At 44.6% G+C, this 18,878-nt stretch overlaps 1 protein-coding gene across 3 annotated transcripts in view; it reads left to right on the top strand.

Moving 5' to 3' along the window:
- STC1 (stanniocalcin 1) overlaps positions 1–13,928 on the top strand; it is a 289,918-nt gene extending 275,990 nt beyond the window's left edge. Inside the window, exons 3-8 of one of the 3 annotated variants that reach the window (XM_067543708.1) lie at positions 769–891; positions 1,354–1,429; positions 4,370–4,818; positions 7,119–7,261; positions 8,322–8,533; positions 11,147–13,928. In XM_067543708.1, the coding sequence (XP_067399809.1) occupies positions 4,701–4,818; positions 7,119–7,261; positions 8,322–8,533; positions 11,147–11,417 (744 nt within the window). In that variant the 5' untranslated portion in view covers positions 769–891; positions 1,354–1,429; positions 4,370–4,700 and the 3' untranslated portion in view covers positions 11,418–13,928. Of the gene's footprint in view, positions 1–768; positions 892–1,353; positions 1,430–4,369; positions 4,819–7,096; positions 7,262–8,321; positions 8,534–11,146 lie in introns of those variants that run through there. The other 2 variants (XM_067543706.1, XM_067543709.1) reach the window with 2 other exon arrangements.
- Positions 13,929–18,878: the final 4,950 nt, after the last annotated feature.

Below are 18,878 nucleotides of genomic sequence, written 5' to 3'. Positions count from 1 at the left end.
CAGGCAGGCTCCACAGCTGGCATAAATTGGTGCCATTCCATTGAAGTCCATAGAGCTATGCTGCTTTACACCCACTGAGGATATGGCCCAATATCTGATTTCTTAGCTAGGTATCAAGGCTTTTGGACGCTGCAAACTCAGGACCTGATTCTGCAAAGTCCTGAGCGCCTCGTAGAAGGGTCTGAACGTCCTTATGTCTGAACAGAATGTGGAGTGCTCTGCACCTGACAGGAATTGGACCCTAATCTCCTGCTTCTATGTAAATCTATCCCTTACAGGCAAAGCCATTCATTGTGCCTGGTTTACAACCAGCCCTTTTGCATTCCCAACTTGTTGAATGAGCTGTGTGGCTCTTTCAAGTTGTGTCAAACAGCAGAGTTTAAGGCAAAGGGAGGGAAGGGGGAGGGTGGGGGAAGTGTCACAGCTCCTGAAGGTCTTTTTAAGAAGTTTCATTTGTTTGAAAGACGCCGACGTGCAAGGATTATGCGGGGAACAAATCAGCGGAGCGTTGCTAACTCTTGAGGGGATGCAGTTGCTCACGTCCGTCCGCAGTGGAGCTGATGGAGGGATCTTGTGTTCTCGGAGAGGTGGGCGGGGGAAGGTGGACAGGGATCTTATTACACAATGGAAAAGAGCCCCCACTCTTTGCCAGCCAGCAAGAGCAGCTTCCACTCATCCAAGGCGACAGCAGCTGAGCAAAAAGGGTGTTGATTGTTCATTTATCCCACTGGATTTCCTCCCTTTGCTTTTTTCCCCCCTTTCCTCCAGGTTTCTCCTTGACAATCAACACAACCTTAGCCCTTTGGGAACAAATGACTATGTAATAGCCGATGTTAGTCAGTTTAGCACGATCAATTGCTGGAGATGGTAAGAAGGGCTGATGCATGCAAGGTTAATAGTGATTTTTTATATACATTATGTCCCAGCAGGGGGGGAAGAAAAATGTTTTCAATAGGATATAAACTCTCATGCTTCAGGGTATAAAATAATCTCTAACTGAGGCGGTCAGGCAGAAAGTTTCCCTGTGGGCAGATTATACCATAGCTGGCAACTACAGAGTTTCTTGCACCTTTCTTTGAAGCATCCATTACTAGATTAGATGGACCCTTGCTCTTGTCAGTGGGGTCGAGGGGAATGTAAATGTTCATGCTTTAGAGCAAAAGATGGGGAATTAGGAAGAAACTTTCCCTATGGGAAGGTTATTCCATAAAACCCACTTCCTGATTGTTGCACTTGCCCTGAATCATCCACCACCAGCCTTTGTCAGAGGCAGGCCAGTGCACTAGTGGACTGCCAGTCTGTTCCCAGTCTAGCAGTTCCTATGTTCATCATTATTTTTTTCCCCTCATTTAGGGCTTCAATACAAAAACAAGCTATCTGTACGTTCCAGTGCCAGCAAGTAACATGATGATTTCAATATGAAGGATAGGTGGGTGTTTTCATCATTTGTGGTTGTAATATGCCTGGTAGCCATGTACTGTCTGATATGTCTCTCACAGAACTAGGGGGGCATTCCTAAATGATACCTCTAAAGGGAGGGAACACGGTGTAGCAGTTCTTGCACACAACTCCCCAAGACTATTCCCAAATTTGACACCGACTCATTGTGTGACCTCGAGGAAATCCCTTAATCACTCTTTGCCTCAGTTTTCCCATCTTTAAAAAAGGGATGATAATGTCTGCCTCACAGGGCTTCTTTTGAGTCTAAATAAATGTTTCTAAAACGCTCTGAGCTCTTAATGTACGCGTGTGAGTTGACCCAATGCACCATGATAGCAAGAGAGATTAAATTGTTACCATGTCTATTCCTCTTACGATATCCAGACTCCTCCTTTCAATCAATCAATCACCTTTTGTAAATATTTGTTGTAATAACTGGCTATCATCATGCTTCCTTTAGAAAGATGACTAGTGTCGTCATTAATACCAGCCAGCGTGAGTGCACTTAGGGCCATTTCCAAAGCCCACTGAAGTTAATGGATCAGCCCTCAAGTAACTGCAACTGAACTAATAATTCCTTTTTTTAAAAGTTAACTGAATGTTGCCTTTCTGCCTGTGAGCAGCGTCCCATTTCCCCGTAGCCGTTCATTGGAATGGCTCTCAATTATGGGTGGGTGGATGGGTTGGTGGGAGTGTCTGTGTGTCGGGGGTTGGTTTTGGTTTTGCAAACTTCTTGCAGTAAATCAAAACATTCAAAACTTGGCCGGAAAACCGAGCTTAGTTGTGGGGGAGACAAAGATTCAGAATTGGAATTTTGAAATTCAACGTTTAGGAAAATTCCAAGGCCTTTGCTCCTCAAATAGGAACTAGATAGAGTGGTGAGTCAGCGCCCTTTGAAGTAAATGCCAATGTTCCCTCTGATTTGATCAGAATCAAACCCCATGGATCATTTTCACTTGCAAACTGGACTGGTCCTATTTTTTCTAGGTGGAGAAACCCACAGTGTTTTTTCAGGATTTTTTTTTTTTTTTTTTTTTTATGAAATTGGCGCAGTTTCATAAAACTGAGATGAAACACAAAACCCCTCTGTTTCAATGTTTCTGAATGCGTTCTGAACATCTGGTATAGCTGTAATTCTAACCCCCCAAAGCAGGAGTACAGCCCAGGGCTTGATCCTATTGCAATTGAAGTTGATAGCAAGTATACCAACCAGAACAGGGTTTTGCTCCCAGGCCTCTGTCCTTCAGCTGCCTCCGTGGGTACATCTATGCTGCAAATTACCCATGCTAGCTGTAGTGGCTATGTCTACCGTGCTATAATTACATCTCGATTGGTGGTATAGACGTGTCCTGTACCTCTTCATGGAGGGGTTCCATTCAATTCCATGGGATGCAGCAATCTGCCTTTGAAGAGACACTTGCAGAACTGTAATAGCCCCATCTTCTTCACTGCTGTGACTTTCCCTACCACAGACTCCACTCAGAGCCTTTCTACACACAAACTGAGTGGTTTAACTGCAGAAGTGTTTTAAAAACGGCTTTAGTTAAATTGCTACAAAACTGACCTTTTATTTCTGTTTAAGAAGGGTTTACTTCTATTTTCCTTCAATGGATTCCTTATTGAATTAAGTATCAACTGAAATAAGCCACCGTTAAGCAAAATTAGAGCGTCAATGCAGGTTTTGGGGCCGTTTTTAACTCAATTGGCTTTTAAACCAATGTTCAAGTAAATGGGTGCAACCTTTTCATGTGGACAACCTCGTCATTTCTCTGTTGCTGCAGTTCTTCAGCTTGTAAAATGGATACTTTCCTTCCACAAAGGAGCATTGTCAGGGTAAATCTATTAATGTTTGTGAGGTATTAGGAGATCCATGGAAAAGCAGCATTCCCCTCCCTCTGAGCAATGAAACTTGGTATCTACTTCTAATTTTTCCTGAAATTAGGTTTGGTTTTTTTTGTTTTTTTTTTAAATCCATAAATCTTTCTTCCCCACATACCCTCCCACGCCAAAGTTCAAGATCTAAGACAAGTGTTGTTGACTCTTAGACCCCTTGACACCATCAGACTGCTGTAAAGGAGCTCTGGTATAATTAAGAACCAGGGATCCAGTGTCCCTAAAATCAAGATTTGCTTTCAAAGCTTTTCTTTTCTTTTTTTCTTTTTTTTGGGGGGGGGGGAGGGTGTTAAATAAACAAGTTTTTCCTCCTCAGGTGATGAATTTATCAAGTTTAAAACCAACTGCAACAAAAAGTAAACTATCGACAGGGTTTCACAAGCTTGTTCAATCATTCCAAAAAAGTCTATTGTGAAGTGTCAGGCGCACACACCCAGTTTATTCAAACAAAGTCAGCAAATGTACATTTATGGGGACAGTGGGGCCGGGGAGAGAGGATGTGCTGCTTGAGCGTAGGTCAGAGCTTGCGCTGTGGTTACGCCTGGGTGCGTATTTGCATGTTAGAGGGTTTAGGGACTGTATGCCTGGTCTGTACAATGCATGGGGGGGGGGGGGATGTATGATTATGCATGATATGTGTGTGTGTGTGTACTGCATATTTTGAATGTGTGTGTTCATATACTGTGTGCCAGCATGTTGTGCACAATGCATGTATGCATATGGGGGGAGGGGGGCCGCGGGCATTATTGACTGCATGCAACCCACGTGGCAAATGTTTGTTCTGTGTAATGCATGAAAAGTCCTCTGCTTTAAGTCGCTGATCTACTTATTTATGTCCAATAAATGATAAAATGTATCAGTAATTTCCTGCAGTAGCTACTGAATAGATGGGTAAGTTACTTTTTAAAAGGCAGGTGATCTTGGGAAAGATTTAGGTTGTCGCACAATTTCCTTGAGTAAAATTAATCACAGGAAGTCCCCCCCCCCCCCTTCTTGCTTCTGTGAAGATTAACTTTTTTTTATTATTGTTTGGCAGGTACTTTTAATTGGCTGGAAAATATTCTTCCTGTGAAGTGCCAGTGCTCTGGTGCTTGAATGAGCACAGCTTTCCATTGGCTGTCCCTACCACCTCCTGATTGGCTCCTGATCCAGAAGGGGGACAGATAAGGCCGGTTATAAAAGCCCTGGGCTTTGCTCTTGGTCCCACAGCGAGCAGGAGCTAGGGGTACAAGAGGAGCAAGGCTGCAGCAGTGCTAAGTCCTTGACAGACTCCTTTCTCCGTGAGTGTATCCAGATCCGCATCTTTGCTGAAGCCGGAGAAAGAGGAGACGGACACACACACAAACTTAGCGGAAACTTGTCAGAGAATGCTCCAAAAGTCAGTTATTCTCCTGCTGCTGGTGATCAGTGCTTCTGCATCCTACGAAGGCGAACAGAATGACTCTGTGAGCCCCAGGAAAACCAGGGTTGCAGCACAGAACTCAGGTAACACCCCTCTCAAGGAGGGCTTTAGATCTGAGAACCCTGTTGCAAATGTCTTTGCTGCTAATCTTTGCTCTAGCTGGTAGCTATAAATTATGTAATCAGAAATCCTAGGAAACTGATTGTGTGTGATATGGATGCATAGCTAGAGGAAACAAGCTCATTTCATGAGATGGATTACAAACCAGCATGTAATGTGCAATATATTTATTTGTCCTTATCTATGAAATGAGTTCCTTGCACTTCCCCCCCCCTCCAAACCCCTTCATTAATGCACTTTGATTTGAAATTTCTTGCTTATGAGCAAGTTAAATCTCCACAGATTGTATTCACTTAGCCATTGCTCTTTCTTCTCAATATCTGGAAGTGTATTCAAATGGGGGAGGAACAGGATTTTTTTCTAATACCACTTTAGAGAATGTAGTAAGCGAAAAACGTGTCCATTGTTAATGTGTGGACTTAATTGCTGATAGAAATTGGTCAGAATTGTAACGTGACAAAATGAGAAGCGCCCTTATCTAACTATCCTTTAAGAGGAATAACTAGCAAGTCATCACTGAATGCCTGTGCTTCGTGCGCTGTAGGTGTCTAGATCAGCTGAACACATTTTATATCCCCTTGAGCGATGGAAAAATACAAATCTGTCTTAAAATATAAGGTAAAGAGAGTGGGGAGGGATCCTCTAATTTGGAGCTCAGTACGAGGAGTTTTATTTTAGATCTGCAGGGTTTTGCAGTACTATAGGAGGGTGTTTGCTCAATTTCCTTTTGTATTTGGTTGCTATAGAAACATAGGGTCTCTCTCTCTCTCTCTCTCTAGTCCACTGTGCCTAAAACAATAAAAGCCTAATGCATATTAAACCTGCTGAAAGCAAGGTTATAATCTGAACCTATCAAAACATAAAATTATGAAAACCCCTTGAGACGGCAAGGGATGAATTGGGAATGGGGTGATATCAAATATTTCTCTCCAGGTGTGTAAGTGGTTTTGGAGCACAGCGGCTGCATTTCTTTTTCCCTAGAAAGATACCAGTTGCAACAGACCCATCTTTAGATTAGGAGCTAGTTTTTGGTACGGGTTCTCCTGTACTACTCGGTATGTATCCTCCCATTTCAGCCATCTCGTATCTTGATTTGAGACTCCAGGTTTACTCTTTTTCCCCCTGAAGTATGTCTGTCTCTAACAAGATCTGAAAAAAGTAATAAATATGCCCTGTACACGGACATAATTGGACAGACATTGAACTGACTAGAAAAGGTTAATACCAGTTAACTTTGGGCCAGTGGTCCAGTAATACAGGTGGCTCCTTGCTGAAATGCACCCTGTATCATTTCTTTTTAAATACAGAGAAATGTTACGCTCTGCCGCTTAGACATTTGGCTGCCTATGTCTGAATTATTTTAATGACACGTGTGGATCTTCATTCGTTGAACTCTGGATCAAATGTTCATTCTGCCTTCATGAAAACCTTTATCAGAGCTCTGCTCTGCTTAGGAAAAGCTGTGTCCCATGTTAGTATGTAACAAGTAACCTGGCACTGTCTATAATCTATGGAGTAAGAAAGACCTCTAAAAACTTTCTGCTTCCTAGCGTGGTAAAGTATCCTTAACTCTAGTCAAAGCTTTTCTCCCTTCAAAATAGCCATAAAAAGGAAAATAAAGTTATCACGCCGGTTTATTTTTTTTATGTCCGGTGTCCCTGTCCACTCTTCATTTCATTTTTCTCTTTCAGTCATTTTATATGATCTAGATATTGTCGGGTCATCACGACTGCTTTTCAGATTAATAAGCCATTTGAGCTGCAATGCTTTTAGCAGTCCCCCAAAAATGCATAATCTCCACTAATAATTCACCTTCGTCTGTGCCTCAAACTTTTCCCTCCTTTTACATCAAGCGGGCTCTCTGCAACCTTTTAAATACATTTATTTTTTTAAAAAGTGTAAAATCAAAAATTGGGTTAAGTGATGCCTCGGGTCAATATGAAGTGAAACAGATCTGTAGGGAACCGTTTTCATTTGTACGGGGCTAGGATATGCAAGGGCTAGTCAGAAGATCTGCGTTGTGTTCCAAGTTCTGCCGGTGGCTTGCTGCATGACTCCGGTTAATAACTTGCCCGACGTGTGCATCTTGTTTTCACTCTGACCTCAAAAATCCTGTGAAAGAGGACTGGCGCTTGACTCTGTCTACAAAAGTCTACCGCAACTTGAGGAACTGTCGATAAAGTGCTTTGCGCCCTCCGATGAAAGGCGCTAGGGAACCGTGCGGCATTGTGTGTCGATAAGATGTCCTTTTCCTGTCTTGCAGCCGAAGTCGTTCGCTGTTTAAATAGTGCCCTCCAGGTGGGCTGCGGTGCGTTTGCATGCCTGGAGAACTCTACGTGTGACACGGATGGGATGTATGACATCTGCAAGTCCTTCCTCTATAGTGCTGCTAAATTTGACACTCAGGTATGGTACACAGCTAACATCTTTTTCCTTTACAGCTTCCTCTTTATTCAGGCCAGGTTTACACCCTGGTTCTGCAAAGGGCTTAATCCCCATGGGACTTAAATGCTTTGAGTTGAGATCTTAATTTCTTAAGCCCTGATCCTGCAATGGGCTCTGTACGGGCCACCCTTGTTTCCTAATGTGCCTTGCTGCTGCTTAGATGCTCTTGTGGGAACCGGGATTTTTGCTTTTTTGGCTGCAACTCCATTCTTCAGGGAGACGTTTCTACAGTACATTTTCCACATACTGTATGCTGTGTGTGAGGATTTGGCAGAGGATAGCTTGTGGGGCGGGGAGCTAAATTTCCTCTTCAGGAGGAAATATAAACGTTCTAACAAAGTAACTCTTCTGACTGCGGAACCTGGCATGGACACGTGATTTAAATGGGAAGTCTTAAGCCCTGGGAACGCAAAACCAGATCAGCCTGACTCTCTGGAGCTGCAATTTTTTTTTCTATTCACATAGCTAGCAAAAGGTCCTAAATAAAGGATTGCAGTCTTGGCTCTGGGCATGATAACCACCTCTTCCAATAGGGGAGGGAGACCCTTGGTTCTAAGGCACTTTGAAACACACCACGTCAGGATGCAATCCTGAAAGCTGTTTATAACTTGGGGCACTCAGCACCTTCCAGGATGGGCCACTCTATAGGCGATATCGCCATCGATTGTTATGACACTTGCATTTTAGGCCTTGCCGATGCCGTGGCTGAGACTGGGAAGCTCTTTGGAGCAGGGAGTGAGTATTGTGTGTGTATGTTGCCCAGTACAATTGAGGCTCTAATCCTGCTGGGGATTATTGGGCCTTATTATAAATATAAATATTGCATAATCAGGAATACGAGCAGCTGGAATAAAAGAAGGCCCAACGTGTCTGTTGCCGAGTGAGCTTTTGACACACAACAGCTCTTTGATCACAGAAGGAGAAAGAGTAGCAGCTAGCAAAAGCAGGATATTTTGAACATGCTTTTTATGAACGACTTAAGCATTTGCCCATTAAGATGATGACGCTTCTAAATTTGCAGGGAAAAGCCTTTGTGAAAGAGAGCCTGAAATGCATTGCAAACGGAGTCACGTCCAAGGTTTTCCTTGCCATTCGGAGGTGCTCCACTTTCCAAAGAATGATCTCGGAGGTACAGGAGGAATGTTACAGCAAACTGGACATGTGTAGCATTGCAAAGCGTAATCCTGAAGCCATCACGGAAGTTGTCCAGCTTCCGAGTCACTTCTCAAACAGGTATGTGGATGTTTCCAAGAACACACAATGTAGCACACTTAAAGGGATGTTATCAACCAGAGTCTGTTGGGGGTTTTTTTTCTTTTTAATTTTTATGTATTCCAGTTCCAGATCTAACTCACTTTAAATAGTGTTTCCTTGAAATCTTGTTTTAAAATATCCTACATCAGATTTTTTGTCTCCTGTTTATAAAGCTCTGTACATCAGGAGGAAAACAGTGAAACTAGCTAGACAAAGAGCTTCGAAAGGCACAAAGTAAACCACAAGCTGAGAATTCTTTTGTTCCACGTAGCAGACAGGTTACTGTTAGTGATGACAGATGCAACGTTTTCAGACACGCAGCCTAATGCTTATGTTGAACAGTGTAATTTCCCCCGGAGGCAAGGCCGCCACGTCTCTTCACTGAGACCGTAGATGGTCTCGTTCTGTGGCTGTAGTATAAATAACTGGGCATGCTTTAAAAGGGGCACTAGCTAAATGGCTCTTCCATGACTTTGTGCTGTTATGACCCAACGGTTGCTGGATTCTGAGCATCCTCTGTGGCCTCACCTGGTGTCGCTTCAATTCCCCCCATCAGCCTCTCGATAAAATAGAACGTTACCATCTTCTGTAGGAACAGGCAGGGTAAATCTAGCATGGGTACATCTACCCAGGCTGCCATCACACCTCTGACAGAAACGTAGCCACTCTTCAGTTTTTGCAATGTTATCATTATTTGGGCTGGGATGGGGAGGGTTTTACCAGTCTAGTTATACTAGTACAACCCTTAGTGTGGATCCAGTTACCCCCAAAATAAGGATGCCTTCTATTGGGGGTCAACTTATTCCCCTTCCTATACAGGAGTAGGCTATATTTATAGGAAGGCCCGTATAACAGCATCCACCCTACGGTGAGGGTATTGTCCCGCTTAACTATAGCGCGTACGTAGGCGAGCCCTTAATGTATCGGGTGAGAAATGTTTAACTTGCACCAATGAAGAGGTCAGGGAACTTGACTCGCTACATCTTTGCATCTTGTGCGGTCGCTCACGCTCACTCTGAAAGGGAGAGCGGGTGTAAGTGACACCGTAAGGTGCAAAGCAGTAGAGAATCGAGCCCTATAACAGGGTCGCCGCTCCTTAAGACACACACGTCTCGGGCTGAGACGCGGTAAAGGAAACTACTCCACGCACGGTCTTCAGCTAGCGGTGAAGTAAAAGGATATGGTAACACGTTGAGTCACAAAAGAAGCAGGATTTCCCAGCTAATAGTTTACACTAAGGTCTCCTAAAGCATCCTGCTTTCCCAACCCCAAGTCCCAACATAGACACAAAATAAGAATGTGTCAGTTGGCACGGAATTCCAACAGGAAGTAGTTAAAGGGTCATGCAGCTTCCTGTGGTTTTAATCGCAAATCAGTAGCGGTGAAGGAGGAAGGCCTTTCTGCTTCCAGACACTCTGTAGCTACTGAAGTGAAACAAATGGATTTTAATTTGTTTAAAAAACCAGCAGATTGTATTTTTATCCAGTAACGTTGAGTGCCAGAGAGATAGCTACGGCACAGAAAAGGACGTCAGCAAGATCTCAAGGGACGAAGGTACCTGATAGGGAAGGAGAAAGAATTGGAGGGTGCAACTGATGATAAATACATCATCATCATCATCAAATAGAACCTCTTCTGCAAGGGGTATTAAGTGAGCCAAACCTGACCCTGGGAAGAAGGGATGTTTCATTAGGCAAACTTGTGTGGTGCACTGACACATCTGCAGCAGCTTGTATTAAAACAGACAACATTCAGTCACACTCGATAGTAAGAGTCTGTGTGTAAACTGTTTAAGGAAGGATAAATGGCTAATGAATGGGTGGTCCAAAAAGTCACTTAATTATCTATAACCCTAGTGCTTATAAGCATTTAGAGCATCTACGGATGTACTTGTAACCAGCTGTAACTGGAGCTATGCAATTATTGAGGTTTTTTTTGGTTGTCTGCAAATTCACGCCCCCTCCAAGTATTGTGGGGCCACCCAAAAATGAAATGTGATGATACAGTCAGATTAAGTAAAAGTTGTTTGTTTTTTAAATAAAATTGAAGGAAAGTTTTGAAAGAAAAGGTTTAACCTGTTTCAGAATGTTTGTTTGTATCCAAAAAAAAAAAAAAAAAAAAAAAAAAAAAAATAATAATGTGGTGACAACATAAAACCACCAAATGTTTTGGGGTTGCCAAATCTGCATTCCTCCTCCCCCCCCCCCCCCCAGCTTCCAGGAAGGAAAAATATATTGAGCGGAAAAATGTCCCCAAGCTCTACCTGTAAAACATAGACTTTACATTGACTCAGCGTTAGAGCTCATCAAAAGTGTCACCCAGAACTCCATCATGGGATCTTCTGAGTTAGTTGATGTTGTTAGCGCCTTACTCCAAACTGTCGGGCCCCTTTCACTTCACTGTACGCTTGTAGCAGAAGCAGCAGTGTGCCCTGAAACGGAGCAGGAGAGGTAGAAGCCAGAGATAACATTTGAGAGAAGAGCACTATGGTCTTTTCCACCCTCTGGCCAATTGCTGCTCTCTCCCATGTTATGATCTCACTGGTGGGAGAACAAGAGTACTGAGCAATGACTGTCCCATTCCTTAATCCAGGTATTACAACAAGCTCGTGAGAAGCTTATTGGAATGCGATGAAGAGACTGTCGGCACCATCAAAGATAGCTTGATGGAGAAGATAGGACCCGACATGGCCAGCCTCTTCCATCTGCTGCAAACGGATCACTGCTCTCAAACGCACCCTAGAGCGGACTTCAATAGAAGACGCATCGCTGAGCCTCAAAAGCTAAAACTCTATTTCAGGAACCTCCGAGGTGAGGGGTCTATTCCGTCCCACACGAAACGTACCTCTTCGGAAAGTGCATAATATTTCCTTAAGGGGGAGAGAATGGGTGTGTAGGGGGATCTAAGCGCTACCAAAGTAGAAGCCTCTTTTTTCTAGCCACGTTAAATACACCCATCCAAGTATACTGTAGGCTGATTTTCATAACATTTGGAAACTGGTTTTAGAGTTAGCCGTTCCTACATTTTCTATCCCCCTCAAACCAATCTGCATGGAACTAGGCTTCTGTGGTCATTGTCCCAGCTTTCTGGAACTGAAATTTCTCCTTCATCTCTCTGCTCTTCCCCGCCAGCCCTCCCCCCAAAAAATTAAGAAACAAATCCAGGCTTTTACATGTGATCGGTCATTCGGCAGATACCAAATTATCAACCAACTGTCGCTCAAACGCCATTGCCGTTTGAAGATTTCAAACCAACTCCGATAGTTTAACCTTATTAATAGCATGAGGCTGGTGGATAAAAATAGCTTTTAATAGATCTATCGTGTATCTGTGCTGGCCATGGATGTCGCATTTGGAGTCTTGACATAAAACTCCCTTCGCCAGTTAATCTACCACATTTGGGTCTAGTGCACACTAGACCCAGAAGATTCCATTTAGAGAAGCCCCGCCACTTAGTAGTGCAAAAATGGATAGCAAATCAGATTAGTTGCATTTTGCACTTGTGTAAACGACAGCATGAGGTGTGAGACCTGTGTGGTGAAAGCAAGTCAGTCCGTCTGGTGTTGGTTTCAAAACCCCCAGCATCTTTAAGTACTGTATCTAACTGTTAAAAGCTTTAAAAAAAAATTTTTAATGTGAGAGTATTAAAGGTCTTGCTCTACCTGTGGTCTATATAGTTTTAAAATCGGTCATGTACTGTACATAGAGTCTCTGCTTGAAAGAAGCAGTCTCTACTAATTTCCTTGCCTATAAATTTAGTTTTGTAACTTAGCTTTATTTTTTTCCCTGGAAACAGTATCTCTGTCACAGTCAAAAATACACAACCCTCACTGGGACCTTTTTCCAGTGGAAGAGATAGAAATGGTTTCCTCATGCCTTAGAATTGGACCAGACAAAAGAACTTGTGAATAGCTATTCAGAGGGTTTCCAGGGTGTTTAACTTACATCCCAGGCAGGCATGCTGCTAAAGAGCTACTCTGGGAATTGTCCACTAATCTATTGACTATCATGGTTTTGAGCCACCAAAAGTGCACACCTGTGTTTACCACTGCACTCTTCTGTAAAAGGGAATCTGAGAAGAGGCTTACCAGTTAATTTGTATGGCAGTAGGCCTCTGCCATGGTTTTCTGAACAGTAGTCCAATTTGGGGCATGTGAGTAACAGGGCTGGTTCTGCCTGCCTGTTCCAAAAAAAAAAATCTACCCCTGCTAGAAACTACTTCTGTTGGGTGGCTGTTTAAACAGCTCACTGAGTTCTGTAAAGGGAGAGGGCAGTATGCCTGTTTTTGCAAAATATAAAGCAATATAACTCTTTAGCACACAGCCTTTAACCAATGATGTGCTGCTAATATATTGAATGCAGTGGCAGCATTTCCAATCTAGCTGCTGGTGATTTAATATTGTGAATTATGCAGTCTTTTGAGCAAAATGCAACACTGTCATTCATGCTTAATCAGGTATACTGGATTCCAACTTAACAAGGGTGCTCAGACAGCTAGGGCTGGATTTTACCAAGTATGCAGCACTTTTTCTTTAAGAGGTACTCATTATCAAGCCGCAAGATGGACCATGAGGAAAAAGACATTGACTGGAGTTTGCATATCAAGTACACCCCAGAAGGGCTTGTCTACACTGGAGATTTGTCCCAATTAAACAGCCAGCATCACCAGGTGAACTCATGACACCTTTCTGTCAAACTAGCTGCTGAAATGCTGCTTAGGTTTTTGCAAGACTCTTGCTACCATGTTGATAAGTGGAAACTTTTTTTGGTTTGTCCCACATACAAGTTGAACAGTTTTTCAAGCAAATAGTGACTTTGCCTACTTATGCTAAGGGGTGTAGACAAGCTAATTTAGAAACATCTGACCCACTTATCCCCCCCCCTTGGCTTATAATCAGTGCAATAGAGTCTGGCCATTTCAGCTTGCAAGGCTTTTGTGTTCATAGGAGAGTGATGGTTCTTGGGGATGAGGGGCTTACCTAAAAGCCTTTGCATGATTCTCATTGTGATTTGTTTGCACTTTAAACATATTTGTGCCATTATAAATTTGCATTATGTGTTTATAATTTAATGATACTTGGGGGTTGATTACTGGAATAAACAGTGTGCATATCTGGTATATGTTATTATTTATTGTTAAAAAGGTTCATAGAAAAAACATGTCAAATTATTGTCTTTGCTTATTTTTATAATGAAAGATGCATAACTTCATATGAGGCCTATGGTGGATTCCAAGACAAAATAAATATTTAATCTTTTCTAGTGGCTGCTTTTTGAGATACTTGAACAAAGTATCTGTTATAACTTTTGCAGGCCCTGCCTGCCACACTGGCCTGGAACAGGCCAGTGTGCATAGTGGGAGCAAGGGTAATATGTTGTCTTTCTTTGGAGGGCTGTGCTGATTTAGTCTCCTTAACCTGCTAATAGAACTGTAGCAACACCACCACACAAGAGAACATAAATAGATAGGCCTTTTTCTGCCTGTGTCTCTACCAGTAGGACAAAGGAATGAGACCAGCACAACAACCGGATGAGAATGTTTATTTCAGTCTCTCTTGCCACTTTCCTGCCCAACCTACTTGCAGACAAAGAGAACTAGCAACATAAGCAAAGAAAGAAAAAGGCAAGCAAGACCAGTAGAAAATTAGACACAAAAATAAACACTTTATAGTACTATAGTTTGTTTTCTCCCCCCAGTCAGCAAGCAGGTTACAGTGGTGGGTATAGAGACATGGGCAGACAAAGAAAAAGGCAAGCCAGACAGGCACAGAGGGAAATTTAGAGCCAGCCTGAGAGGCACAGAGCTAAAATGCAGGCAGGATGAAGCAATGGCATTTTAGCTCTGTGCCTCTCAGGCTGGCTCTAAATTTCCCTCTGTGCCTGTCTGGCTTGCCTTTTTCTTTGTCTGCCCATGTCTCTATACCCACCACTGTAACCTGCTTGCTGACAAAGAAGTAGACATAAAATAAGCAGCAAGCTACTAAGATATACATTAAAAACGGGAGCCCAAGGCCCCCCCCAGCTGAGTAGCCTGACGAGCTAGCCCATTAAAAAAGACCCAGCCAAACGGCTCGGGTCCCCGTGTTGGCAGCGCTTGTACTGCGCTGGGGTAGACCTAAGTGGTGCAGCGGTGGACAAACAGCTCGGATCCGCGAACGGGCGCTCACCCAGCCTGGGGCCGTGCTGACAAGGACCCGGCAGACCTGTTCTTCCCTCGCGTGCTGCATCCTGGAGAACCTGCGAACGGGAACAGAGGCTGAGCTCGCCCCGCCGTAGGCGCTGCAGCACCCGACCCGACCCGACCCGACCCGGCCCGGCGCCCCCCCCCCCCCTGCACCCCCCAACCGCAGCCCCGGCCCAGCGCCGGCCTAAGAGCCGTAGACCCACCGCGCCCCCGGCTTACCGCCCGCGCGCCTCTCCGGGACTGGCCGCCGCTCCCTCCTTCCTTTGCTCCGGATGCAGCAGCAGCCGCCGCTCCCTGCGCGAGGCCGCTTCTGGTCTTCTAGCCGGCGCCGGCCAATGAGCGGCCGCACCGCCCGCCCTTTGCCCCCGGAAGTAAAAACCCGCCAAACGGCCGAGCGGAAACAATAACCCGGGATATCCGTTCCGCGCGCTTCTTGGTCCGACCCCCCCCCCCCACCGGGGAAACAAGGGACGCGCTGGGCTCCTTCCCCCCCTCCCCGGCGCAATCAATCAGCGACGCTGCCGCACACGAGCGGACCGGCTCCCCCTCCGACAAAGTTCTCGCCCCAGCACCACTTCAATCCCTGTGACCTACTGGTTCAATGTACACTGATCTCAGCCGCAACGTGCGCAGGGCCCTACCCCCAATCAACTCTGACAACACGGGGGGGGAGGGGTCTATAGCAAGTGTGAGACACCAGGCTTGGTCTGTCACCGTGCACGGGAAGACCTGATGCCTGTGAAAGTGATGTCCTGACATGAGAGGCGCAGGCTGGTCCTTCAGTGCATGCATGAGACAAGGCAGCCTTCCTAAAGATAGGGCGAAACGAATAGCAGGAACAACGGTAACAAGCAAGGGAAGGTTGTGGAAGGCGGCCCGCTCGCTGTGGAACTCACAGGCAGACAAGTAACGGCAGAGGCCGCTAATAAGGACTGACACAGCCATGCCACCTATAGGTAAGGGGCCCTCCTGTTTCAGGAAATAAGCCAGCCTGGTGCCTGCACAGCAGTGGAGCTGGGAGAGGTAGAAAGTGCCTTACCAGGCCGCAGCGCTTTCCCAACCCAACAGGCTCATTACAGCAACAGAAGCTTTGGTGATGCTTCAAGTATTGACCAGAAAATAACAGACTAGATTGTGACAATTCACCTGACAACTATAAACAGAAGCCCTGCTTCCCACCATGTAGTCGATCAGCTAAGATTTAACTTTTCTCATCAAGGCCAGACCAAAGCACCTGCAGCCCTAAAGTAGCCATCTGCTGTGCTTTCTTCTAAGTCTCTACAATACCTCATTAGAGCTCAATATTAAATAAGTGCCACAGAACTCTCGTTGTTTTCATTCGAGCTAGACACAGGGAAAAAAGGCTTGAAAGTACCCGTTCATTTCTAGTCAATGCCGGCTTGTAGGTTTCCCTGGAGCTTTAGTGCTGATGGCCCTGGCATGTAAGTTCTCCCGACACAGCACATACCTTTTAGGTTGAAGTGTTCGGACCGAGACAAAGGAAACCTGATTCTTCTCTCACCTTCTTCTTGCTGCCCCGATCTATTGAACAAAGAGTGAAGAGGTTTTACAAGTCAATGCAGTTAAAGCAGTCTTGAAGGACTGACATCCTTTCTGCATGGTTCTAAGGGCATGCTTTGGCCAATAAGTCTTTCTATACCACGTAATTAAGTTCAGCCTTCACATGCCGCTGAACTTGTTGACCAGGCTTCCCGCCCCACCGGGTGTTCGTCATGCACTCAGTGCAGCTCCCATCCCAATAGCAAATCCCAAAGGAAGAGAGGGACGTCTCAAGCGGCGGCAATGTTCGTGCGACAAAGTTTCTATTCAACTCGCCATCTGCCAACCTGACGACTCCAGATGGATGTACTGGATCATGGGGACCCATGAGCCACAACCCATTGCCGGTTTTTTTTTTGTTTGTTTTTTTAAATCCTCCCACCATAGAGCAGCAGATACACAAATAATAAATAGGAGGGGGAACCTATTTAAGTTTAATTGTAATGAGTGTCCAAGCTAGCTCAGAGGATCGAGATAATAACCACACTCATGGTTTATTTGCTTATAGTCTAGCCCTGAGACCTCACCATGGTACTGCTGCTTGATCTGGAAAAGAAAGATCACCCCTCGTGTCCCCCCCAATGCACACGAGTGAACATCAAGCGTCCTCTGCCGACCGCTGTTCAATGCCGGTATTTTGCCGAGGAGCAGAGAATCGTTGCCTGAACTTGTGGAAAATATGAGTTGGCGGCCCAAATTTGAGGGCCCTGGGCCCGTGAATCACAATCGCCTTGAGATGCCACATTAAATCTTAAACACCTCTTGCTTTTCATAGTACGCAAACCTTTGTCTTAACTGCAAGCCAGTTTCACCTGCTTGTTTTATACTCTGACATTAAGTTATCTACAGTCCCAGCTTCTCTCACTTCGGCCATTGAGCTTTAGCAGCAGGAGACTCCGGCCCGCTTAATCGATCGTGTACGGCATAAAATGATTTCACCGTGCAAGCTTTCGGAACGTGATGCTGAGAAAGCGAATGCAAGTTTCTCTGCAGAGCCACTGCAGGACGGTTCCCCAGAAAAATATAGTGTTCCGTAAGAGCGAGAGTCACTTTTCAAAACCAAACAGAAAAAGGAATACCCACACTACCAAAGCAAAAAATATAAACATCAAGAAATACATCTGGATCCTTCAGTAAGTGACTGTGCAGGGACATGAGAAACAAGCTGTTCATCTCATGCATACTTAGAAATGAAGTACCTTCTTAAACAAAACAAAACAAAACAAAAAAACCCCAACCAGTCCTGTGTCAACACACTTCAACTAGCACCGCCAATAAAATATTTGAGGTACAGTGAGATGGTGCAACATTTTCACAGCCTAATGAAGTAGAAATGTGGCCTGTAAAGGACCACTCTCGCCTGGCAGTGCCCAAGTCTCATCAATAAATGAGACTTCCCACGTGCGACCAAGAGCTCAAGCCTCGGTGCGTGAGAGCAGCCGGCTCAACTTCTGTCCACGTGTGAGGCTCCAAGTTACAACTGGTATAAAAAATGACCACAAAGAGTAAAACCCCTATCAAAATTCTAGGGGGTCCCACCTTGGAAGCAGAATGTCATAACCTTCAGGGGAATGTTAACAGCAAATACTAAAGCCGTAAGGTTTAAGCTTTCCCGAGATAAGAATACATTTGGTGAATGATATAAACATCTTTGGAGAATATTTAGTGCAGCAGGTGCCCTATTGCAAACCATGGCTTCAGCTGCTAGAGGTGTAGTACCTTTGCACCCGAGCCCAACTGCAGCCATTTAAATTGAGGCAAGTAAAGATTTGCTGCCAATCACACTGAAATCCGACCGCAATTGTACTCTCGGCTGGGGAACTTATACAGTACGAACAAGCAGAAAAGGGGATTTATTCCAGTTACCTGGGTTTTTTACTGCATTGATAATTAATCCCGATCGTTATTTCAAGAGGACTTAAAAATATTTGTCTAAGTGCTAGCACGCTTACCTGTTTCATGCTTCTTTCCAGGATTACTTCTGTTCTTCAGCTACAAATATATACAGGAATGAACTTCCTTCTGGATGTTGTTATTAATCCTTTCTATCATTTCATATCTAGAGGCTCCAATCCAGGATCAGGGTCCCAGTGCACCAGATGCCGTACAAACAGAGCATTTCACAATCCCTGCACCAAAAAAGTTACATGCTTAATAGACAAGACAGAAAATATACAAGCAAGAGGATGAAAGATTTTCTGGGCAGTTGCTGTTAGCGCAGTGGGTCCCTCCAAAAAGATACTGAATTAGCCAACAGTTTCAATTGGTCCTGTGTGATTTTTATCGTTACTGACTCGCTCCCCCTCCAAATTATCAGGCAAGGGAGAGGAACCCCATCTGTTGTATCCAGACCACAAAGGACGCATTGCTGCCGGGGGTAAATCTCGTCCTCTGGGTCAGTGGCTCTCAGCCAGGGGTAAATGTACCCCTGGGGATACACCGAGCTCTTCCAGAGGGCACGTGGACTCATCTAGATATTTGCCTAGTTTAACGACAGGCTACATAACAAGCGCCAGCAAAGTCAGTACAATCTAAAATTCCATACAATGATTTGCTTATGCTGCTCTATAGACTGCACGCT

This window comes from Emydura macquarii, unplaced genomic scaffold (assembly GCF_026122565.2).
Source record: "Emydura macquarii macquarii isolate MOO-44397 ecotype Brisbane River unplaced genomic scaffold, CSIRO-AGI_Emac_v2 contig_967, whole genome shotgun sequence".
Taxonomy (NCBI): Eukaryota; Metazoa; Chordata; order Testudines; family Chelidae; genus Emydura; species Emydura macquarii.
This window is presented reverse-complemented; position numbering and strand designations above follow the sequence as displayed.